General features: G+C 39.5%; 1 protein-coding gene across 1 annotated transcript; it reads left to right on the top strand.

Annotated features, from left to right (window-relative positions):
- Positions 1 to 15,932: 15,932 nt before the first annotated feature.
- On the top strand, positions 15,933 to 24,786 carry RBMX (RNA binding motif protein X-linked). The gene is made up of 11 exons (XM_082445388.1): positions 15,933 to 16,089; positions 17,323 to 17,451; positions 17,653 to 17,759; positions 18,236 to 18,407; positions 19,020 to 19,172; positions 19,431 to 19,545; positions 19,647 to 19,772; positions 19,878 to 19,960; positions 20,589 to 21,812; positions 22,692 to 22,781; positions 23,489 to 24,786. Exons 2-9 carry the CDS (start codon positions 17,343 to 17,345, stop codon positions 20,897 to 20,899), a joined length of 1,176 nt encoding a protein of 391 aa, XP_082301514.1. The 5' UTR covers positions 15,933 to 16,089; positions 17,323 to 17,342; the 3' UTR covers positions 20,900 to 21,812; positions 22,692 to 22,781; positions 23,489 to 24,786.
- The last annotated feature ends 1,118 nt before the right edge of the window (positions 24,787 to 25,904 follow it).

Here is a 25,904-nt window from a genome sequence, read left to right as displayed (position 1 = left end):
GTGGCCAAAAAAAAAGAGAGAGAGAGAAAAGGGAAGTGTCATGGCAGATTCATTGGTTTCTGGCTTGCACAACTGGATGGATGGTGGAACCATTCACTGAGGCATGGCATATTGAAAGAGGACTAGATTTAAGGGGATAGAGAGAGATTAAGAGGGGTTTTGGGGGGACCTATTGTACTTGAGGAGACTCTGAGAGTTACAAATTGAGATATCAAACATGCAGCTGAACATATAGCCATGGAATGGGAGATACAGATTTGGAAGTTGATGGCTTATGGATGATAAAAGAAATCACTTATTGGGAGAGTACAGAATGAGAAGAGAAGAGGATCCAGGGAAAGTCTTTGAAAAAAATTCAACAAATTTGTAGTCTAGTAGACAAGGATAGGCAAGCTGCAGAGTTGTTAGAGAGAGATCAGGCAGAGATGTAGGTGGAAAGCCAGAAGAATGTGTTGTTAAATATAAAAGAGCTTGGAAGCCCAAGGGAAGAAAGTGTTTCAAGGAGAAAGTGGTCAAGGACAAAAAAAAGGCCAAGTAAAATAGCAGAAAACATCTTATCTTTTTGATGTGGTGACACAGATGTCATTTTCGACATGAAAGAGAGCTATTTCGGGGAAATGATCTGGATAAAAGCCAGATTGGAGTGGGTTAAGAATTGAGTGAGAGGTGATAAAATGGAGTAGCTGGTATAGATAACTCTTTCTTTTTTGACAACTCTTTCTTTTATTTGATTTTTAATTATATAAGTAATACATAAATATATTTTCCTTTAAAAAATGAAAGCGTTACAGACAAGACTAAAATCCTTTTTGACCGCTGCTACCAATCCTGGTCTTCTTCCTCACCTTTCAGAGGTAACCATAGTTATTTGTTTGGTGTGTCCTTCCTGGCCTTTTTCTGGGTATTAACATATTAATGTTATAGATAATAACATAATTTAACATAGACAAATATATATACATGTGCATATGTTTTACATAAACATATATTATATAGTATAACATGATGTATAGAATGAACCACTTCATTATTTTAATTAATGCACTACCGATATTACATACTGTATCATAATTTATTTGGCGTTCCTCTACTGATAGTCATTTAAGTTGTTTCTATTTTTTCCCCAGTCGCTCACAATTCTGCAGAATACTGCCTTATATACACTCACCTTGTCAAAGAAGGCAACAAGAAGGGAACACTCATTTAAATTTTAATAGACACTGCTTGCACTTTTTATATTTTAATAGTTACTGTACTACCAAACTGCCCTCCCAAATGGCTGTACCAATTTTCCTTCCCACCAGCAGTGGGAGTCTCATAAGACTATTGACTACCCATTATCCCACACCAGCAACGACTCTTTCAAGATGTTTGGCTGTGGAGGGGAGGAAAACTATCCTGTGGTAGCCAGAAGGGGATGAAAGGTTGAAAGAGACAGTTTTGTGTGTGAGAAAGGCTTGAGCATGTTTTATTTTTTTGTTTTGTTTTGTTGTTTTTTTAAATTAATTTTTATTGGAGTAGAGTTGATTTACAATGTTGTGTTAGAGCATGTTTTAATGTGCATGAGAAAGCTCCAGTTGAGAAGGAGAGGTTGAATATACATGAGGAAAAAGAGATAATTAATGAGATAAAATTCTCAGGAAAGCAGGGGAGGACATCATCCAAGCACAAGTAAAGGACTGGCCTTCAAGGAGAAGAGGCATCCTTCTTCTCTTGCATTGGTTCTCTAACTGGACTGTGCATCAGAATTCCCCGGAGAGCTTGTTAAAACAGGTTGCTGCCCCTTCCTCCACCAGAGTTTGTGATTCTGTAGATTTGGGAGTGGGGTCTGCAAATCTGCATTTCCAGCAAGTTCCCAGGCACTGTCGATTCTCCTGTTCTGTTCTGGGGAATTAACTACACTTTGGGAACCACTATCCTATGTAGCAGGGGGAAAGGAAGGTAGGGTGGGTGTAGAGATGGGTAGATACATGTGTTTGGTTGCCAGAAGATGACGGGAGTTCCTATCTAACGGTTTCTATTTTCTCTATGAAATAAGAGTTGTGGTCAAATATTGAACGTGTGGGAGCAGGTGGGAGGTGGTGCTCGGGTAGGAGGTTAGAGGAGAGTGGAGAAAGTTGTAAAAAATGGTTGCAGAAGGCAGGTGAGTGAATTGACCAAAAATATGTAGTAAAATTCCTGGGCCATATTGAAGTCTCATTTGAGGTCTATGATCATGGATTTTACAATAGGCTCAATCTGCCCAATTGTGTGACTTTTTCCAGTAGACATGGAGAAAGTAAAATATCAGTTTTACCCAAGACTGAAGTTTTGCTACTCTAGTGTCTCAAGAAGACATCCAGTAGCTCATGCTAGAAATCTGGCATCACCATTGATTCCTCCCTCACCCCGCATCACCAATGCATCATTAATATTAATAGCTAACACTTAATATCAATCATGCTTACTATGCTCTAAGAAATGTTGTAAACATGTGTGTATATTAACTCATTTCATCCTGACACTTCCTATAAGTACTATTATTATCCTCATTTTATAAATGAGGACACTGAAATTATGGATTTGCCCAAATCCATGCAGCTAGGAAGTGGCAGAGCCAGGCTTCAAACCAGACATTCTAGCACCAGGGTCTAGTTCTTAGGTAGACTCTTCTGCACTGTTTCAACTTCCCAACTTTTTTTTTTTTTTTGGCCATGCCATGGGGCCTGGGGAAACCTTAGTTCCCTGACCAGGGAAGCGCTGAGTCCTAACCACTGGACTGCCAGGGAATTCCCCCAACTATCTTTCTGATCTATCCACTTTTCACCCTGTCCACAACCCCTATCCTAGTCCAAGCCACGCCATAGCTCACACAGCCTTAAAGTCCTTTTTCCAGCTTCCATGCTTGCCCCTTTACCAATCATTCTCCACGGAGCTGCCAGAGTCAGCTTTCAAAAATACCAATCAGCTCAAGTGCTTCTCCTGGATTAAAGCTTTTTGGTGGCTCCCATTGTTCTTAGCATAAACCCCACAAATCCTAGCTATGACTTAAAGAATCCTGGATAATCTGACACTTTCCTAACCTTCTGGCTAGATTAACTGTCATTGTTTTCCCTAAATCACCGCATTCCAGCGTTAGTGGCTTCCTTTAAGTTCTTCACATAATTCTCATTCTTTTCCTCAGCAGGGCCTTTGCACATGCTGTTGCTACTATCTAGAATGTTCTTCCCATGAGCGATTGCTTCTCATCCTTGAACTCTCAGCTTCCATGACAGTACCTCCAGGGAGCTCTTCCCTTGCTATTGTAAGTAGGCCTCCTACACTTGCACACACATTTTTTAAAAAAATTCTCTATTACTGCAACTTATTTTATTCAAAAAATAGTGGTTTTCAAACAAATATCTTATATTAACGCATATATGTGGAACCTGGAAAAATGGTACAGATGAACCAGTTTGCAGGGCAGAAATAGAGACACAGATGTAGAAAACAAACAAATGGACACCAAGGGGGGAAAGTGGTGGTGGGGGGTGGTGGTAGGATGAACTGGGAGATTGGGATTGACATATATACACTAAGATGTACAAAATAGATAACTAATAAGAACCTGCTGTATAAAAAAATAAATAAAATAAAATTCAAAAATTCAAAAAAAGTAGTGGTTTTCACTATTTTTTGTTTGTTTTCTTGTTTATTTTCTTACACCCTCCCCCCCCAATAGAATGTAAACTTCATGAGGGCAGGGACCAAGTGCATTTTATTCAGAATTGTATACCAGTCCCTACCATAGTGACCAACACAGAGTAGGTACCCAGTGGATATTTGGCAAGGGAATGAATTAATGAATTGGGGGCAGCCGAGTAGTGATGTCAGACAGGAAGCTGGATATGCAGGTTCAGGAGCCCAAGGGAGAGACTTGGCACAGATATATAAACCCTGGGGCTGGGAATTCCTTGGCGGTCCAGTGGATAGGACTCAACGCTTCAACTTCAGGGGGTCCAGGTTCAATCCCTTGTTAGGGAGCTAAGATTCTGCAAGACGCAGGTGCAGCAAAAAATAAAAAACAAAACAAAACCAAACAAAAAAATCCCCAGCCTGAGGCTATAGAGATAATATTGTAGAAGACCCCCTGGGAATGGGTGAGATTACCTAAGGGATGAGGATAGAATGAATAAACAAGAAGCTCTAGCAATGAGACTGAAGAAACTCTAATATTTAAAGATGGAGTAGACAAGTCCCTCCCATCAGGAAACTTGCACAAGCCTCTTAGATAGCGTAATCCACCAGAGGGCAGACAGCAAGCAAGAAGAACTACAATCCTGCAGCCTGTGGAACAAAAACCACATTCACAGAAAGATAGACAAGATGAAAACGCAGAGGGTTATGTACCAGATGAAGGAACAAGATAAAACCCCAGACAAACAACTAAATGAAGTGGAGATAGGCAACCTTCCAGAAAAAGAATTCAGAATAATGATAGTGAAGATGATCCAGGACCTCGGAAAAAGAATGGAGGCAAAGATTGAGAAGATGCAAGAAATGTTTAACAAAGACCTAGAAGAATTAAAGAACAAACACTTAGAAGAATTAAAGAACAAACAGAGATGAACAATACAATAACTGAAATGAAAAATACACTAAAAGGAATCAATAGCAGAATAACTGAGGCAGAAGAACGGATAAGTGACCTGGAAGATAGAATGGTGGAATTCACTGCTGTGGAACAGACTAAAGAAAAAAGAATGAAAAGAAATGAAGACAGCCTAAGAGACCTCTGGGACAACATTAAATGCAACAACATTCGCATTATAGGGGTCCCAGAAGGAGAAGAGAGAGAGAAAGGACCCGAGAAAATATTTGAAGAGATTATAGTCGAAAACTTCCCTAACGTGGGAAAGGAAATAGCCACTCAAGTCCAGGAAGCACAGAGAGTCCCATACAGGATAAACCCAAGGAGAAACATGCCAAGACACATAGTAATGAAATTGGCAAAAATGGAAGACAAAGAAAAATTATTGCAAGCAGCAAGGGAAAAATGACAACATACAAGGGAACTCCCATAAGGTTAACAGCTGATTTCTCAGCAGAAACACGACAAGCCACAAGGGAGTGGCATGACATATTTAAAGTGATGAAAGGGAAGAACCTAAAACCAAGATTACTCTACCCAGCAAGGATCTCATTCAGATTCGATGGAGAAATCAAAAGCTTTACAGACAAGCAAAAGCTAAGAGAATTCAGCACCACCAAATCAGCTCTACAACAAATGCTAAAGGAACTTCTCTAAGTGGGAAACACAAGAGAAGAAAAGGACCTACAAAAACAAACCCATAACAATTAAGAAAATGGTAATAGGAACATACATATCAATAATTACCTTAAACGTGAATGGATTAAATGCTCCAACCAAAAGACACAGGCTTGCTGAATGGATACAAAAACAAGACCCATATATATGCTGTCTACAAGAGACCCACTTCAGACCTAGGGACACATACAGACTGAAAGTGAGGGGATGGAAAAAGATATTCCATGCAAATGGAAATCAAAAGAAAGCTGGAGTAGCTATACTCATATCAGATAAAATAGACTTTAAAATAAAGAATGTTACAAGAGACAAGGAAGGACACTATATACTGATCAAGGGATCAATCCAAGAAGAAGATATAACAATTATAAATATATATGCCCCCAACATAGGAGCACCTCAATACATAAGGCAACTGCTAACAGCTCTAAAAGAGGAAATCGACAGTAACACAATAATAGTGGGGGACTTTAATGCCTCACTTACACCAATGGACAGATCATCCAAACAGAAAATAAATAAGGAAACAGAAGCTTTAAATGACACAATAGACCAGATAGATTTAATTGATATTTATAGGACATTCCATCCAAAAACAGCAGATTACACGTTCTTCTCAAGTGCGCACGGAACATTCTCCAGGATAGATCACATCTTGGGTCACAAATCAAGCCTCAGTAAATTTAAGAAAATTGAAATCATATCAAGCATCTTTTCTGACCACAGCGCTATGAGATTAGAAATCAATTACAGGGAAAAAAATGTAAAAAACACAAACACATGGAGGCTAAACAATACGTTACTAAATAACCAAGAGATCACTGAAGAAATCAAAGAGGAAATCAAAAAATACCTAGAGACAAATGACAATGAAAACACGACGATCCAAAACCTATGGGATGCAGCTAAAGCAGTTCTAAGAGGGAAGTTTAAAGTTATACAAGCCTACCTCAAGAAACAAGAAAAATCTCAAATCAACAATCTAACCTTACACCTAAAGGAACTAGAGAAAGAAGAACAAACAAAACACAAAATTAGCAGAAGGAAAGAAATCATAAAGATCAGAGCAGAAATAAATGAAATAGAAACAAAGAAAACAATAGCAAAGATCAATAAAACTAAAAGCTGGTTCTTTGAGAAGATAAACAAAATTGATAAACCATTAGCCAAACTCATCAAGAAAAAGAGGGAGAGGACTCAAATCAATAAAATTAGAAATGAAAAAGGAGGATACAACAGACACTGCAGAAGTACAAAGCGTCCTAACAGACTACTACAAGCAACTCTATGCCAAATGGACAACCTGGAAGAAATGGACAAATTCTTAGAAAGGTATAACCTTCCAAGACTGAACCAGGAAGAAATAGAAAATATGAACAGACCAATCACAAGTAATGAAATTGAAGCTGTGATTAAAAGTCTTCCAACAAACAAAAGCCCAGGACCAGATGGCTTCACAGGTGAATTCTATCAAACATTTAGAGAAGAGCTAACACCCATCCTTCTCAAACTCTCCCAAACAATTGCAGAGGAAGGAACACTCCCAAACTCATTCTATGAGGCCACCATCACCCTGATACCAAACCAGACAAAGATACTACAAAAAAAGAAAATTACAGACCAATATCACTCATGAATATAGATGCAAAAATCCTCAACAAAATACTAGCAAACAGAATCCAACAAAAGATTAAAAGGATCATACAGCATGATCAAGTGGGATTTATCCCAGGGATGCAAGGATTCTTCAACATACACAAATCAATCAATGTGATACACCATATTAACAAATTGAAGGAGAAAAACCATATGATCATCTGAATAGATGCAGAAAAAGCTTTTGAAAAAATTCAACACGCATTTATGATAAAAACTCTCCAGAAAGCGGGCATAGAGGGAACCTACCTCAACATAATAAAGTCCGTATGCGAGAAACCCACAGCAAACATCATTCTCCATGGTGAAAAACTGAAAGCATTTCCTCTAAGATTAGGAACAAGACAAGGATGTCCACTCTCACCACTATTATTCAACATAGTTTTGGAAGTCCTAGCCATGGCAATCAGAGAAGAAAAAGAAATAAAAGCAATACAATTGGAAAAGAAGAAGTAAAACTGTCACTGTTTGCAGATGACATGATACTATATATAGAGAATCCTAAAAATGCCACCAGAAAACTACTAGAGCTAATCAATGAATCTGGTAAAGTTGCAGGATACAAAATTAATGCACAGAAATCTCTTGCATTCCTATACACTAATGATGAAAAATCTGAAAGTGAAATTAAGGAAACACTCTCATTTACCATTGCAACAAAAAGAGTAAAATACCTAGGAATAAACCTACCTAGGGAGAAAAAAGACCTGTATGCAGAAAATTATAAGACACTGATGAAAGAAATTAAAGATGATACCAACAGATGGAGAGATATACCATGTTCTTGGATTGGAAGAATCAACATTGTGAAAATGACTATACTACCCAAAGCAATCTACAGATTCAATGCAATCCCTATCAAATTACCAATGGCATTTTTCACAGAACTAGAACAAAAAATCTTAAAATTTATATGGAGACACAAAAGACCCCAAATAGCCGACGCAGTCTTGAGGGAAAAAAACGGAGCTGGAGGAATCAGACTCCCTGACTTTAGACTATACTACAAAGCTACAGTCATCAAGACAATATGGTACTGGCACAAAAACAGAAATATAGATCAATGGAACAGGATCGAAAGCCCAGAGGTAAACCCACGCACCTATGGTCAACTAATCTATGACAAAGGAGGCAAGGATATACAATGGGGAAAAGACAGCCTCTTCAATAAGTGGTGCTGGGAAAACTGGACAGCTACAGGTAAAAGAATGAAATTAGAACACTGCCTAACACCATACACAAAAATAAACTCAAAATGGATTAAAGACCTAAATGTAAGACCAGACACTATAAAACTCTTAGAGGAAAACATAGGAAAAACACTCTTTGACATAAATCACAGCAAGATCTTTTTTGATCCACCTTCTAGAGTAATGGAAATAAAAACAAAAATAAACAAATGGGACCTAATGAAACTTCAAAGCTTTTGCACAGCAAAGGAAATCATAAACAAGATGAAAAGACAACCTTCAGAATGGGAGATAATATTTGCAAACGAATCAACAGACAAAGGATTAATCTCCAAAATATATAAACAGCTCATGCAGCTCAATATTAAAAAAACAAACAACCCAATCTAAAAATGGGCAGAAGACCTAAATAGACATTTCTCCAAAGAAGACATACAGATGGCCAAGACGCACATGAAAAGCTGCTCAACATCACTAATTATTAGAGAAATGCAAATCAAAACTACAATGAGGTATCACCTCACACCAGTTAGAATGGGCATCATCAGGAAATCTACAAACAACAAATGCTGGAGAGGGTGTGGAGAAAAGGGAACCCTCTTGCACTGTTGGTGGGAATGTAAATTGATACAGCCACTATGGAGAACAGCATGGAGGTTCCTTAAAGAGCTAAATAGAATTACCATATGACCCAGCAATCCCACTACTGGGCATATACCCAGAGAAAACCATAATTGAAAAAGACACATGCACCCCAATGTTCATTGCAGCATGATTTACAATAGCCAGGTCATGGAAGCAACCTAAATGCCCAACGACATATGAATGGATAAAGAAGTAGTGGTACATATATACAATGGAATATTACTCAGCCATAAAAAGGAACGAAATTGGGTCATTTGTTGAGACGTGGATGAATCTAGAGACTGTCATACAGAGTGAAGTAAGTCAGAAAGAGAAAAACAAATATCGTATATTAATGCATAAATGTGGAACCTAGAAAAATGGTACAGATGAACTGGTTTGCAGGGCAGAAATTGAGACACAGATAGAGAACAAACGCATGGACACCAAGGGGGGAAAGCAGCGGGGGTTTGTGGTGGTGGTGGTGTGATGAACTGGGAGACTGGGATTGACATGTATACACTGATGTGTATAAAACGGATATCTAATACGAACCTGCTGTATAAAAAAAATAAAATTCAAATATTCAAAAAAAAAGAATTAATGCTACATAGGAAATTATTAGGTCAACTAAAAAATTGGCATATGGTTGTTTGCTTGGATAAAAATATTGTGTCAATATTAAATTTCCTGAAGTTGAAAACTCTACTGTGTAAATGTAAGAGAATATTATTATTTAGAGGAAATGCTCACTGAAATATTTGGGGGTGAATGGCTTTATGCAAGTAACTTACTCTTGAACTGTTCAGAAAAATGTTATGTATGTGTATTATTTGTGTGTGTATGTGCGAATACATGTCAATTAAAAAAAAAAGATGGACTAGAAAGTTCTTGAATAAAACTTTTTTCAAAACTAAAGTTTTTGTTATAATTATGTGTTACATGTAATTTCTAATTTATAATATATAATTACAAATAATGCCTATTAGCACAGCTAATAAAGCTGATAGAGGTCCTAGTTTTCTGTTATTTTTTCATACATATATTTAGTTTTTTAATTTTAATAAAGTTACAGAAATAACAAAGGCTTTTGAGAACCACTGTTGAACATATTTAGTTTGCAGTTTATTTATTTAATTTATTTATTTATTTATTTTTGGCTGCACCGCGTGGCTTGTGGGATCTTAGTTCCCTGACCAGGGATCGAACCTGCACCCTCAGCAGTGGAAACGTGGAGTCCTAACCATTGGTCCGCCAGGGAATTCCCTAGTTTGCAGTTTGAAAAAAAAAAGATGAATGAGCCACCAAAGCAGTTGGAGAATGAATGAAAGCTTTTATAGGTAAATGAATGAGTCTTTTCATTCATGCCATCTGGGTTTTGTGTCAGGAAGTTCTTTTGGTTCTACCTTTAAAATATATGCAGGATCAGACAACTTCTCACCACCACAGGCACTGCTGTCCCCACCATCCAGGCATTATTACAATAGCTTTTAAAAAAAATATTTATTTATTTATTTGGCTGCACCGGGTCTTAGTTGCGTGTGCAGGATCTTTAGCCAACCGCAAAAGTGCACCCTGAATGGGAAAGAACAGGATACTGGCCCTGGATAGTTAAGGTACATATCAAAGGGATTTCAACGAGCCCAGACACTTGCATCTTCCCATACATAGAAAAAACGCTAAGTTCATTAACTTGGGAATTCTGGTTTTCTTTAATTAAAAGTAATCTTTTGATGTTCCAACTACCTGGGTTTTGTTGAAAAAACTCCTATATATCCTGGCTCCTTCTTTTCCTCTTTGGAGCTGTGTCTCAGAGAGATCTGAGAAGCTGTCCTCTGGGCTTAAGTCCTTGAAATTCTGCCAAATAAAACATAATTCTCAACTTTTAGGTTGTGTACTTTTTTTCAGTTGACACTCCCTACGGTGTATCCTGCACAGAGCAACAATGGGATCCTGTTCTGGGGTAAGAAAGATGTGTCCCTCCTCTGCTCAAGGCCCTGCAATGGCTCCTGATTTCAATCACAGTAAAAGGTGAAGGGGAGCAGAACTGGCCACGTCAAAGTCAAAATATGCCTCTTTGGCATGAGGATTATTTTGAGCTGACTATTTTTAAGAAACAGCAGACACAGGAGAAGCTTTGAAAATCGACAAGTTACCCTTTTGTAAGAGATATTTACATTTATAAGGGAAATCTCCATTTGTAAGTGTCTTCCTCTCTATACCAGGAAGAGGAGGATGGTCTTATCTCTAGAAACTCTTATCAATGGAGAATGTAATAATTTCTATCTGCATCACAACCCTATTCTTGTTTATTGTGCTTTGCTTGATAGCCTCCCATAACCGGCTCCTACAACTTCTCTTTTAGCTGAAGATGGTATTTAAAATGATGGCTTGAGGGAGAAGGGGCAAGATAGGGGTAGGGGATAAGAGTTACAAACTATTTTGTATAAAATAAGCTACAAGGATATATTGTACAACATAGGGAATATAGCCAATATTTTGTAATAACTAAATGGATTATAACCTTTAAAACTTGTGAATCACTATATTGTACACCTGTAACATATAATATTGTCCATCAACTGTACTTCAATTTAAAAATAAAATAAAATGATGGCTTGAGTCATTTCCTGAATTACTCAGTTTTCACGGCTATCTCCCATGTATACAGGAGGTATGCATGTTATTAAACTTCTGTTTGTTTTTCTTCTATCAATGTCTTTTTTTGGGGGGGGTGGTCTTAGCCAAGAACCTAGAAGAGTAGAGGGAAAATTATTTTTCCTCCTCAACAAAGGCAAAGTCTTTACCAATGGCCTACAAAACCCTCCATGATCTGGCCCCTCTGCTACTTATCAGCCTTGGGTTCTACTACTCTTGTGTTTTGCTCATTCAGTTTCAGCCACGCTGGCCTCTTTGCTGTTCTTAGAATGGGGCAGGTATGCTTCAGTCTTCCTGGCATGCTCTTTCCCAAGATGGCTCTTCCCCCAGCTGGCTTTCTCCCTCCTTTATCTTTACTTCAATGTCACATTCTTGGTTGAGGCCAACTTTGATCCACCCTTTTAATTTTGCACCCTTCCATTCCTGTACTCCTGACACCCTCCCCCTCTTACTCTGCTCTATTGCTTTCCTAGTGTCTTTCATCTTCAAACACACTTTATAATTTATTTGGTTTATTGTTTATTGTCTAGCCCTCCTCACTAAAATGTTAGCTTCAGGTAGGCAGGGACTTTTGTCTTTTTGTTCACTGATGTATTCCCAACACCCAAAACAGTGCGACACATAATAGGCACTGAATAAATATTTGTTAAATGAATAAATGAATGAAAGGATGGATGTTCCTCATGACAAGATTATAAAAGCATCTACCCATTTTTCCTCTAGTACTTCAGTGGTTTCACATTTTACATTTAAACCTTTAAGCTGGAATTTATTTTGAAGTAAAAAGTGTGGTATGAATCTGGATTTTTTTCCCCTTCAAACAACTTTCTAATTGTCTTGACACAATTTATTGAAAAATCAATCATCCCCCGCCCCAACCCCCCTCCCGCTCCCAGCCATTTTGAAATGTTTCTTAAGTCATACTTCAGTTCCTTTTAAGGGACTATGAAGTTTGGTTAAAAGTCATCATCTCCTTCATCGTAGAGAAAGATACAGGAGAATTATATCCTCACTCATTCTGCCAGTTCCTATATAGATATCAGAGCCGTACATTGGTTAAAAAGTTTTTTTTCCTTGCTTGTTGCAGTTAAGTAGGCTATCTTCTGGACAGTGGCTTGGAAAGCCTCCCAATCTTTAATCACATACAATTCTTCCCTCCCTTCCTCCTTGCTTCATACCAGATAACATACGTTTTTAGAACATGTGGCAGGATATCTTTCTGTAGTTTGGAAAACAGGCATAACTGGCTGCAGAGTGACCTTACATCTGCCCTTTCTGTAAAAATGCAAGGCTGACAGGAGAGCTTCAATTTACTCATCTCAGAGTGATCCCTAGCTTGATGACTGAAGGTTATTTCTTAATTATTTAACAGGTTGAAGCTTTTAAAACTATGGAGTGTTTTTGTTTTATTGTTGTTTGTTGGGTTAAAAAAAAAATGTGAGCCCTTTTCAGGTAAATTGGGATTTAAGACAAGGCCACCAGTATTCATTAAATACTTACTATGCACCCATCTCATACTAAGTAACATGGAGGATAAAAAGAGCTTGTAATTCATTCAGCCGACATTTATTTAGCACTGATTATATTCCAAGGACACCTAGTGGAGAAGTAACATCACTGGACTCAGACCATCGGTCAGTCATTGAGATGGCATCTGGAGAGAAACAATGAGGCAAAGGAAAACTTAGAGTAAAAAGAAAATTATAACTATACTTAATGATAATCCAAAGGAGTAAATAGAAAGAAATAAGTAAAGGGAAAAATCTAGAAGATCCATGAAGGGGAAGGATGGGATTCAGAGATTAGTTTTGGGCAGTGAGAGACCTGCTTACCCGACTGCCTGTTGGCCAGAGCTGCTCACACTTAGCTTGCCCACATCCCCTCTCTCTTGGGACTACATCAGCAACACCCTGCTTCCTGCCCCTCCCTTCCCCAGTACCGTCTCTGGACTGCAGCCACAGTGATCTCTTTAAGATGAAATCTGATTATCTTCCTCCACCTCTTAAAAAGGCTCCCCTCTCCAGTGCCCTCTGATCAGGTCAATAGGCTCTCTGCCTCCCTCTCCAGGTACTTGCTTTGTCCTCTGTGTCTCACCTCTAGATTCTAAGCTACAGCCATAATGATGCTCTCCTACAGATTCCTCAACTAGCCATTCCCCACCCCCTCCCTTTCTCTTCGGGTCCTTGGAAGTGCTGGCCCCCTAGTCTAGAGCACTCCACTCCCCACCTCCCACATTCCTGAGCACGAACTGCAAAGACCAGAGTAATCTGTGCCACTGGGAGGCACATTTCCTTCCCGAGACCCGGGGGACAAGGACGTCTGTGGTAGAAATCAGCCCCGTTCTCCCCTAGTCCGGCAGAGGCCCTCTAGTCATTTTGCCTGGATCTGAGACAGAGAAAGAGCACCTGCTGGCCCAGGGGGAGGGATTTCTCCTAGTTCTGCCTGGGGGTGCAGACTCCGTTTGCGAGGCGAGCATTTAAGTGCTTTTTGCCAACCTGGCCAATCCCCAACTATCTCGAGTCAATAATTTACATAACTCATTCTGAAGGCAAGTGGACGTGACTTTTGCTTTACTTGTTATTATTTGGCTGGGAAAAGAAAAAAGGACAAATATTCTTATTGTACTGAGTACTATTCCCTCCATTAATGTTCATAATTCAGAGCTGGTTCCAAAGCTCCTTGGAGCTTTTACCCATGACCTGAGCATCATTTACTACCACCTGCCTGGCATATACCATAATTCACCATGGCAGAGTAACTGTAACTGTGAAGAAGAAAAGTGACAATTGTCCATAAATTCTACTCCTCCCCCAAGATAAACTGGTAACATTTTAGCATATTTCCTTCTAGTGTTTTCCTCTCCACATGTATTTTTTAGTAGTTAATACAGACTTCTTTTCTTTTCCCCATTGTATTCTCTTCTTTGGTGGCCTCATTAACCCTGATGAGTTTTATTACTATTTCTAAAGTGACAAATTTAGCCCTGATCTCTGGTCTGAGCATCAGATATCTTCACCCTTGCCCACATTCCCAAACTTGCTCCTTTGCAGCCATTTTGATAAATGGCCACCACCTATTAATACCAGATAGTTAGTCATCCATAATGACTTACCCTGTTTTTTGAATTCCACCCCAGTGCTCTCCCATCTGATTCATTAGCAAATCCTGTCCATGCTACCTGCCATATACACCTAGCAATTGTTCCTTCCTCCCCAGATCCACTGCTGAACCCTGATTCAAGGCACTGTCTTCTCTCTCCTGGTCTGTTCGCACAGCCCCAGTGGTGTCCCTGCTTCCACACTTACCCCCTGCAATCTTTTAATGGGTTCGAATGTTCTGCCTACCTTGGCTCCCTCATTTTATGCCCCTTAAATTCCGGTCGCCCTGGATCCCTTTCTGTCCCTTGATACATGCAACCTCTTTCCCTCCACTTTGCGCTTCTTTTTCTGAAAAGCTTCGGACCTCCCACCCCCACCCCAGCTTTCCCGTGGCGGATTTCTTTTCTTCCTTCAGATCTGATCTCCAAAGTCACCTCTTCAGATAGACCTTCCCGGAGGGCTAAATCGAATTTGGTCTCCCAAATGTTGTCCATTAAAGCCCCGAGTTTACGTCTTCCCTGGCACTAATCACAAGATGCAATTGTTTTGTTAATTGTATTTAAATGTCTTTAGTTTGTAAAGAAATTAGAAAATCAGAAATTTTTGTAATCCCCTCCACGAGTAGGATTGGCAGATAAAAAACACAGTTACAGTTGAATTTCAGATAAATAGTGAATAAGTTTACTTTATATGATATTGAGATCTACTTATATTGAAAAAAAGTCTTTGTTATCTGGAATTCAAATTTGACTGGGCATCCTGTATTTCATTTGCTAAGTCTGGCAGCCTTACCAATGAGGCGCGTTGCCCTTGTCTCGCTTTGCTGGGTTGTACCCTCACGGCCAAGCCCAGAGCCTGCCCGCCATTTAGTAGATGCTCAGTAATTGTTCTATGTAAACGGATAATCTGTCTGTTTAGCACAGTTTTTTTCCCCCACCTCATACTTATTTATCAGAATTTTCCCCATTCACTAAAAATTCTTGTTAAAGATATTTGGGGAAAATGTATTTTTAATACAGTAATTCTAAACTTCTTTCTTTTTCATTTCTGCAAAACTGGCATAATTCTATCCTCATCAACGTTGTTTTGAGAATTAAATGAGTTAATGAGTGTAAAGTTTAGCACCATGCCTGGCCCACCGGAACACGCAAAAAATTTCAGTTCTTTATTACATGCAGCCCGTGAACCATTTTAGCGGAAAGCAAAAACGCGGGTTTGTGGAGCACCGGTGGGGGTTGGGAAAACGGTTAGAAATCGGGGCCGGCTGGAGAGCTGAGGGCCCAGGAAAAAGGGAGGAGCGAAGAGTGAATAACAGCGGAGGCAGCTAATGGGGAAGCTGGGAACCGCTCCCCACCCTTCGCGTTTTAAAGTCTAAGCTCCGCCTCCATCCGGGTCCTTGAGCCTCGTTCCCGGGCAGTATAAAGTTTGCTGTCTCCTTTGTTCGCCCTCGTTGCGCAGTAGTGCGAGCGGCTTCTCGCTTCCTTTTTCGGGACCGACCACCCTCCAGCGTGCTGAGCTGCTAGGAAGCCGCCGTCGGCGAGCTCGTAGGAGCTTGAAAACCGTCGTCACCCCTCCGGTACGTGAGTCCTCTCTTTTACAGTCTGTTTTTCGTTCACTCTTGCCACGTTATAACTTGGGATTATCTCCTTGGAGATGGGGGTGGCGGGCGCCATTTTAAGAACCCAGAGGTGCCGACCTATTTAGGGAAAGCTGGGAGTGTCGAAGGAGAACAGACGCTGGGGTGCCACTTCGTAGTGTACCTCTCCAGAAAGTTTGGCTGTCGCCCCTGGGGGCGGGGGGTGGCGGAGGTCGGGGCCTGAGCGGGACGAGGAGGGACCGCGCCTCCGTGGTCGCTACCTGCATTGGGATGGCGCTGGCGCTCCGGGCGGGCACGTGCACTTTTGCGCGGGGTCCTTGTTCATTGGCGGCCTTGGAGCGGAAGCCCTTTGAGTTTTCTCAGCCTCCGCTGGTGGGAAAAGTTACTCCCCTGACCCGCGGCGGTGGTTCTGGGCTGAATCCAAGTGTCGCCATTTTGTGTTTTCCACGCGGTTTTTAATGACGGGTTTTAATTGGGTTCCGCTGCAGTCATGGAGCGCTTAGTGTTAGAGTGCGCGCTTCCACGTTCCGTTACTTCGTCTGAGATGATATTGACGCTTTTTAAAAGTCAACAACCTAGCGAGCGGGGCAGGGGCTGGTGAAGAAGGGGAGTCATAACTTGATTAAAACTTTAAATTGGTCCTTAGATTTACTAGGGAATCCCAATGAAAGGAGGCAAAGTTCTTGGGAGAGGGCTTGGTCTTACAGACCTACGTTTGGTCTGTGACCTTGACTGAGTCAGTTTAAAAAAATCATAAGGGTAATTGGGATGTGATTGAGTTTTTAAAAGGCAACAAATCTAGTGTTAAAGCTAAAATTCACTTTTTGAAATGTTGTAGTTACTTGGTTAAGACTGCCGAAGTGGATTAAGGGTAACGGCATTAGTTAAGTCGGCTTTTGTTTTTTGGCTGCGCCGCGCGGCTTGTGGGGTTTTAGTTGCCTGACAAGGGATCGAGCCTGGGCCCTCGGCAGTGAGAGCGTAGAGTCCTAACCACTGGACCGCCAGGAAATTCCCTTAAGTTGGCTTTTTAAACCAGTTTAATGTAAACAGCTATCACTGAACTAGTTAAGTTGGTTTCCTGGTGAGGCTTAGAAAAAGTTGCTTTCTGTGTATTATGCTATTAAGGAATGATTTTAGTAAACAAGAAAAATGAGCCCCAATACACATGTTGGGTAAACTTTTCCAGGGAGAGTAACACTTTTTTTCCAACAGACTTTCACCAGAGGGAAAAAATGGTTGAAGCAGATCGCCCAGGAAAGCTCTTCATCGGTGGCCTCAATACAGAAACAAATGAGAAAGCTCTTGAAGCAGTGTTTGGCAAATATGGACGAATAGTGGAAGGTGAGTTATCTGAAAGTATATGCAGGTTTATTGTAATTTTAAAAAAAGGTAAGCTGTGATGAATTTGATTGCATTGATCATATGAAATGATAACGTGCTTTGTCCTCTAAGAAGTTCTGAGCTTTCTTTTTACAGATTTACTTTTGCTTTTCCGTTTGAACTAGAGTAACACTCCTTTTCCCCCTGAAAACTACTTTTTAGTTCTCTTGATGAAAGATCGTGAAACCAACAAATCGAGAGGATTTGCTTTTGTCACCTTTGAAAGCCCAGCAGATGCTAAGGATGCAGCTAGAGACATGAATGGAAAGGTGAGACTGTCTGCACAATACCATGTTTCCTAGTACGTAAAATAGCACAATGTTATCCAAGTCTGGTCTAGGGCAGCTCTTGAATTTTACTGAGTATATACTTTTCCAGGACCCTCTTATCCTAGCCCTTTGTAATTTTAGAACGAAATTTTGTAAAGTGTATTCTTGACAAGAATCTTTCCATTTTAGAATATTCTGTATTATATTTCATCTGGGATCTTTGGCTTTTCTTTTTGGTTATTTGTCTTAATAAGTTGGTCATTGTCTGGCATTGTTTTAAACTTTACCGACATAGAAGTACAGTGGATCCACCTTAGGTTTTAGTTCGAATAAGCCGTATCTTAAAAGATTGGGCATTTAAGTGCTAAACAGAAAGGTACAACATTTTGAAGGAAGGACATACTAGTGTCACAGTGCATAGTGGATCTGCAAGTTCTTTTTTTAAATTTCCATAATTAACCACTGATATTATTTAGTCCTTAGAGGGAAAAGCCATCAAGGTAGAACAAGCCACTAAACCATCATTTGAAAGTGGTAGACGTGGACCGCCTCCACCTCCAAGAAGCAGAGGCCCTCCAAGAGGCCTTAGAGGCGGAAGAGGAGGAAGTGGAGGAACCAGGGGACCTCCCTCACGTGGAGGGCACATGGGTAATGACTTAGGTTTACTTTAGGCTTGGTGTATAAGTTAGGAACTGTAAACACACCAGTGTGTGCTTTGGTTAATAAGTATTTTAAAGGCCCTAGCTTTTGAAATTGAGAACACTTGTTCATCTACCAAAGTGACTGACTTAAGGAAAACATAGACGCCATCCTAAGTTAAATTACAATGTCTTGAAATAATTAACAATTAGCTATTCCTTATCCAGGTGAATTCATTCTGTAGGAAAAAACACTTGCAGAAAAATTTTGATAGGTATTAGGTGTTGGTCATATGAAAATGAAACAATGTATATATTTTTTTGAAGTAACTTGAAAAGAACCCTCAGGAGAACCCTTCAGTTCTACTTTGCTAATCTATGCAGACTTATATAGATGACTACTGTATAGAACTGTATACACTTTGTATAGTTCCTTGTGTGTAGTTTTCTGTGCATACACTATATACACTGTACAGTTCTCATGCTCAGTCATGTATGAGTGAGAACTCAAGATTCCCCAACTAAACAGAAATGGTCATATTCTTGATTAAGCAAAGAAAACGATAGATTTTTCTTAGTTACTTGTATTAACATGATTTTCTTTTTTTTTCTTCTAACGTAGACGATGGTGGCTATTCCATGAATTTTAACATGAGTTCTTCCAGGGGACCCCTTCCAGTAAAAAGAGGACCACCGCCACGAAGTGGGGGTCCTCCTCCTAAAAGATCTGCCCCTTCAGGACCAGTTCGCAGCAGCAGTGGAATGGGAGGAAGAGGTAAATGGTCCATTTATGACAGTCTATCCTATCACCATAACACAAGGAAGGGTTGAGGGACGAATCCTAAAAATGATGCTTAAAACTGTACCTAGATCATTAAAAAGATTGGTGTACGTAAGAAATTTTAAAGAGGATTTCCTCATTTACATCCATATTGTCATATTTGGTTGAATCACTACTTTTCATTGCCTGAATGTAAATTGACGTTTTGACTTTTCACTGGGTGTATTTTTAAAATGGACATTTTTCCTTAAGCTCCTGTATCACGTGGAAGAGATAGTTATGGAGGTCCACCTCGAAGGGAACCCCTGCCCTCTCGTAGAGATGTCTATTTGTCCCCAAGAGATGATGGATATTCTACTAAAGACAGGTAACAGAAAAGCGTAGTAGTTTTTGTCTCTAATATTAATACTTAAGGTTGAAGGGGAGAGCTCATCAAAAATATGAACCAAGTTACTTTTGTTTCTTTAGCTATTCAAGCAGAGATTACCCAAGTTCTCGTGATACAAGAGATTATGCACCACCACCAAGAGATTATACTTACCGTGATTATGGTCATTCCAGTTCACGTGATGACTATCCGTCAAGAGGCTATAGGTAAGTGACTTTGCTGTTGCTGCCATGGCTTGGTGTAAACAAAATTTTTTTGCTGTAAAAATTGATGTTCTGTGGCTTGTAATACATTTTTTCCCTTTAATTTAGTGATAGAGATGGCTATGGTCGTGATCGTGACTATTCAGATCATCCAAGTGGAGGTTCCTACAGAGATTCATATGAGAGTTATGGTAAGATTTTGGTTGAGGGTCTTTGAATATCACCAGCTTGAGTTTTTAGGTTCATGAGCCAGTTTATTAGGCTGTTGTGGTGCTTGCTTTTAAAGGGATGTTTGCTTGCTTTTAAGGGGGTAACTTAATCAGCTGGGCTTTTCCTAGTCTTGTGAGGGGCTTTTGTTTTTTCTAAGTTTTTTTTTGAGGCTGTTGGCTTGCTTTGGAGGGGATTTTGCTTGCTTAAATTGGCAGCCTTATGTGTTTTCCCCCAACAGTGAAAATACAATTAAAAATTTTATTAACAAGATCAAATGTTTACCATTGCAATATGAAGGAAAGTCTACAGTTCAAAATTGCAACTTATCACTGGAAAGTGGCTGAGTGTCTACTATAAAATAACAAGCTGTCTGGAATATCCTCTTGAAATACACACCGTCTTCAGTCTTTTCAAACAAACATTAAAACCCATCCATTTCCGTATCTCAGCAGATGAGCAAATCCCTGTTAATGGCCAGCAATGGCAGAGTTTAAAACCTCCCAGTTGAGAAAGTAAACGTTTAATACAAGAATTCTGTAAATTCAGATTTAAATGTTGTATATATACAATTTATAGTGTTGCCATATTACCTGACCATTGACCCTGCAGGTAACTCACGTAGTGCTCCACCTACACGAGGGCCCCCGCCATCTTATGGTGGAAGCAGTCGCTATGATGATTACAGCAGCTCACGTGACGGATATGGTGGAAGTCGAGACAGTTACTCAAGCAGCCGAAGTGATCTCTACTCAAGTGGTCGTGATCGGGTTGGCAGACAAGAAAGAGGGCTTCCCCCTTCTATGGAAAGGGGGTACCCTCCTCCACGAGATTCCTACAGCAGTTCAAGCCGCGGAGCACCAAGAGGTGGTGGCCGTGGAGGAAGCCGATCTGATAGAGGGGGAGGCAGAAGCAGATATTAAAAACAAACAAAACTTTGGACCAAAATCCCTGTTCAAAGAAACAAACAAAAGTGGAACCTATTCTATCATAACTACCCAAGGACTACTAAAAGGAAAGATTGTGTTACCTTTTTTAAATTTCCTGTTAAGTTCCCCTTCCATAATTTTTATGTTCTGTGAGGAAAAAGAGTAAAACATGTTTAATCTTTGATTTTATGACATTGCTTTCGACAAGCAAATGTTAAGTGTGTTAAGACTTGACATGTGTACTAGTATCGTAATTTTCCAAGTAAAAGTGACCCTAAAGGCCACTTTCTATAAGATTTTCCCCAGTAAATGATGAGGCAAGCAATTCTAAGATCTTTCACAAAATATCTATTCATCTAAAATGGAGAGATGAATCCTCCTGCCTGTACAAACAAGCTAGCTTATTAGAGGGTGGTCGGGGTATGCTACTCTTAGGATTTCAGAGTGTCTTCAAACTGAAATCTCAATGTTCTCAGTATGAAAAACCTGAGATCAGATGCTTATATTGTAAGGAAAATGCTATTCGCCCAGTAAACCCAAAAAAGCAAATGGATAATGCTGGCCATATTTTGCTTTTCTGACATTTCCTTGGGAATCTACAAGAACCTCCCCTTTCCCCCTCCCCAATAAGACCATTTAAGTGTGTGTTAAGCAACTACAGAATACTAAATAAAAAGTTTGGCCAAAACCAACCATGAAGCTGCAAACGATGCTTGCTCTTACTGTTTCAAATTTTTGCAACTCTGTAGTGTCTCACTTTTAAGGAACAGCTTGATTGCAAAGGAGAAAATAGATAAGCAATGAAGTTATCTCCAACTTCTCAAAGGCTTATGACTTCTAAAAAGTGAATCTATCAGCATTCCACATCAGATTTAAAGCATCAAATGCCTGTGAAACAGCAAAGATGGTAAGCAAAGCAAACTAGTTTTTCCGTCTAAGTCGAAATTGAACACTTACCTTCCTCATAGTACAGTGAAACATACTGTACCTCATGGCAATGGAAATGCTTTCTAGATTAAAAAAAAACTTTTGGAAAACAAAGTGTTCGATAGCATATTAGAAGTCCTCCAAATTCAACACTTGGATTTTTTTAAAAGCATGTATGACACTTAAAGGCCTTAATACAGCTGTTGTTTACCAATAGTGATCTGGGGCTTGGGAGGGGGTATTTTTTTTTAATCTATTTTTGATGAAGACCTTTAAACATGCTTCCTGTTTTAACATTTTTCAAATTAGTCTTTTAGTCAATGTAGGAAATGGCTTAAGTTTGGGGTCCCCCTCTCTTTACCCCTGTAAGCCATTGCAAACCTGACATTTAGTTGGATGCCTGACTTGTTTTTAGTTCTGTGAAACTACACTGTATGGAGAAAATCTATTGCAAGTGGTCTTTAAAAAGCAAAACCTGAGGCAGCATGACCCAGGTCCAGCCATGAAGTTGAAAAAGATGCTCTTGAATATAGTAAACTTGAAGACCTCCAACTAAAAATCCTTACACTGCACTTATTCCTTCAAATAAGTTTTGTCCGTTCAACTTATGGATTTAACATGGCAGTGCACCATTGGAACAGAATGGGGATCCATAAGCCATGCAACTTAACCATTTAAGCCATTCCAGTCCATCCCAAGCCAGTGAAGCTTCCACCACTTAAGAGAAATAGTAGAACATGAAATACGTTAAGCTGCAAGTCTGAACTTGCCTTTTCTTTCTGGAAAAGGGGGCAGTTATAGGCAAGTTTTGAAGAATTTCCTTAAGAGGGATAACTAGTTACCTATTTAATTTTTACAGGTTGAGAATTTTGGTCATGGTCATGATGGTCATGGAGTGCTGATTGATTCACAATAGATAAGCTGGCAGCAAGAGAAATGCAATGCTAAGGTAAGTTCTGAAAGCAGTTAACTTTATAGGTTTAAATACAGCTTTGCCATGTTGCATATGTTGATATTGGCAAGTTACCTGTAATGGGATAATCTAATCCTTGGATTACAAGGATAAAAAGTGCTCTAATGTGTAACACCTGGCCCATTATTCGTTCGAATGTGGGGTGACGTTATCTTAAATGGGCATATTTCCATGAGTGGCTCAGTCATGCAATGCTTTTAGTAGCTCTGTTGAATGTATACAGCTTGCTAATACTGTTTTCAGAAGCAGTTGTTGGCTGGAGCTCTACAGTTAGTGTTTTGTCGTGTAAGCATACTTAACTTGTATGAGGTTCAAATTTTATCCTGTGCGTTTTGTAAAAGGACACCCTTTTCATCGGTTCCTGATTGTTTGCTTGGCCACGGTACAGACTGGCTTAAGGGTGAACAGGTGCAGCTGCCACTGAGTCCCTAGTTTGAGTAACGATTTTATTAGTAAAATGATGACATAGTTATTGTCTTCATTACCAAAGTGATGCTTACAGGAATTCTGATAGGTTTTTATGGTTGCTTTTTTGAGTTTGTAATTTAAAGCAAATGTTGTACATGTTGCCAGTTAAAAACGCAACAAAATAATGTATTTAAAGAATAGGTAAGGGGGGCAGTAATTACCAGTATAAAACAGTAAATACCTTGTGATGTGATAACATGCTTTTCATTTTACAGAGTTGTTGAAGCAGAAGAATGCTGATTGTCCTTAAGGCACAACAGTTGCATAAGCAGTACTCATCAGAATTGGTTTGGTGCAGTCAAGATTTTTGCCTTCCAGGGTTCCTGTGGATCTAAGGAAGGCATCAACGTTGGTTAGCACTTTTAACTAGGGAGTGGCAGTTACTTAAAAAGTAATTGACCAGATGGAGAAAGGGGAGCAATTAAAGAAATTGGTAAGTGGAGGTAGTCAGGAAGTTTTCATGGTTCTCCATGTAGATTTTACAGCTTTGACTTTCATTTCCTTTAGCCAAAGTCATAGGGACAACTGCAATTTAGAACTTCCTAATTACCACTGATTGTCAGAAAGTCGGATTAGAAAAATGAAAGGCATAAGAGGTGACTTTATCCAGTAAAGTGTCTGATTTTCAGCAGGTAAAATATTTCTTTGTGTTAGTTTATCCAGGAGTGAGAGATTTAGTCTTAAAACTAAAGGGAAGACTAATATCTGGAAACTAAAGTAACTGGAAACATAAAATGCTCAAAAGCACACTTCTTAAAAACTGGAAACAAAATTGGGCCATTTGGCTTTTGCTATTTTTTTAAGTTGTTTTGTAAGCCTACTTTACCCCTCACCCCACTTCATATCTTAGAAACAAATCAAGATACAGTACAGCTTTGTCATTTATTGCATTGGAGACTAGAGCCAATAGTGTAAAAGCTAATGTTCTCAAAGGAAACAGATTTGAGTTGTGTTGGGTAAGAAGAAACCAACTCGCCTTCTGAATCTTTACCTAGTAAATATCAGTACTATCATGTTTAACATTGTAATCGTGGAAAATAATCAAGAAATTTAATCCTCATTTTGATGGGCTCTTCTAATCACAGACCATCAGGGTATTGACCAAACTTAAAAAACCATTGCACTTAACATAGCTGTCTTCCTCAGTCATTCTGTAATCTAAATACTTGGGTTTATGCTTCCGTGGACCTTTTGGCTCTTGAGATTTTATTTAGGTTATCTTGAAGATAGTGTAGAACATAGAGATTAATCATAGTAAACGTGAATACTAAATTGAAGAATGCTTAATGACCAGACAGCTCTTTGGCAAATAGTTCGTTGACCCAGCAGACTTAATGCTGCTCCTGTTGGAAAAAGAATCTGTCTTGATTCTTCTGGCTTTACACTGGTTGTAAAAGAAACAGAATAACATGTTTTTCTTGTTTAACTGGTAGTTGAATATAGAACTTAGGTATAATGGTTTTTCTCTTTTTGGAATGTTTTGTATTTGAAGCTTAATAAAACTTAACATGCATTTTTTTGTGGCCCTGGGTTCTTTTTTATAATAAGGAATTCATTCTGGCTTTTAAATAATGATCTCCGTGTGTTCCCCTCCCCCAAACCCTAGTTCTCAGGCACTGTTAGCCCTTGCAGTTAGTTGCCAGGGAACATAGTCACTGAGGTAGCCTATGGCTAGGCTTCCTTCATTAGGAGAGGGAGTTTCAGGTAGGCATCAAGGTAATTCGGATGATTTCATTTAATCCTTACCCTGAAATTGGAGCAATAACACCAAAGCACTAGAAGCTAAAGTACCAAAGATGTACTGTAGTGCTTTTGATATTTCCTGCTGGCTCCTGGGAGAAGGCAGGTTAATTCGATTTGGCAGTGAGTCCCACTTCAGACCAAGTCCCTCGGGGATGCCATTAAACCAGCACATGATTAGTGTGCTGCTTTATTGGTAAGTTTCTTTACTGTTCTATGTACATCTGACTCATGTTCGTTTGCACTTGATAAAACTAATTTAGTGACAATTGTCCTTTATTTAAGGGAGAACAATCGATGGGTTGGGAGTGCAGTGCCTTACAAGCAGTGAAGCACTGTTCCCAGGGCATTTGGGGCAAGAGTTTTACAGAGTAGGCATCATTGGCTGTGGGGTCCTGTTTTCTCGGGGAAGGTGAGCTAGCTCAAGTTGGAGGATTGTGATGGGTGTATGTTAAAGGTCCCCTTGATGGGATGTTTTCCTGTAAGTGTGTGCTGACTTAGGTTTACCTTTGAGGTGGGCCAGACCACTGCCGGCAGCCTTCATTTTTGGGTCCTGAAATATGTATTAACTTTATCAGCATGTGAAACAGGGTATTGTGATTGGGCTATATAGCCAGTTGAAGGAACTCATCACATGGAAAAGCAGTGTTAGCTGAGCATTAGGGTTGCAGAAAAAGCCTCAGTACTGTCATTCTGTAAATAACCTCAGCTCTACCAATTGTTCCAGAAAAACTTAAAATCCATCACATCAGTTTTTGTTCAGTTGCACATGTCAATAACCTGAAAACAAACATTCACAACAATAACAAGCTCAATGTTCATAAATTTTGAAAGAAATTTCAACTGGAAGCATACCATGAGATTTGGTAAAAGCATACATACTATCGAAGT

The sequence above is a fragment of the Balaenoptera physalus genome (genome assembly GCF_965194825.1).
Source record: "Balaenoptera physalus genome assembly, chromosome: X".
Taxonomy (NCBI): Eukaryota; Metazoa; Chordata; class Mammalia; order Artiodactyla; family Balaenopteridae; genus Balaenoptera; species Balaenoptera physalus.
This window is presented reverse-complemented; position numbering and strand designations above follow the sequence as displayed.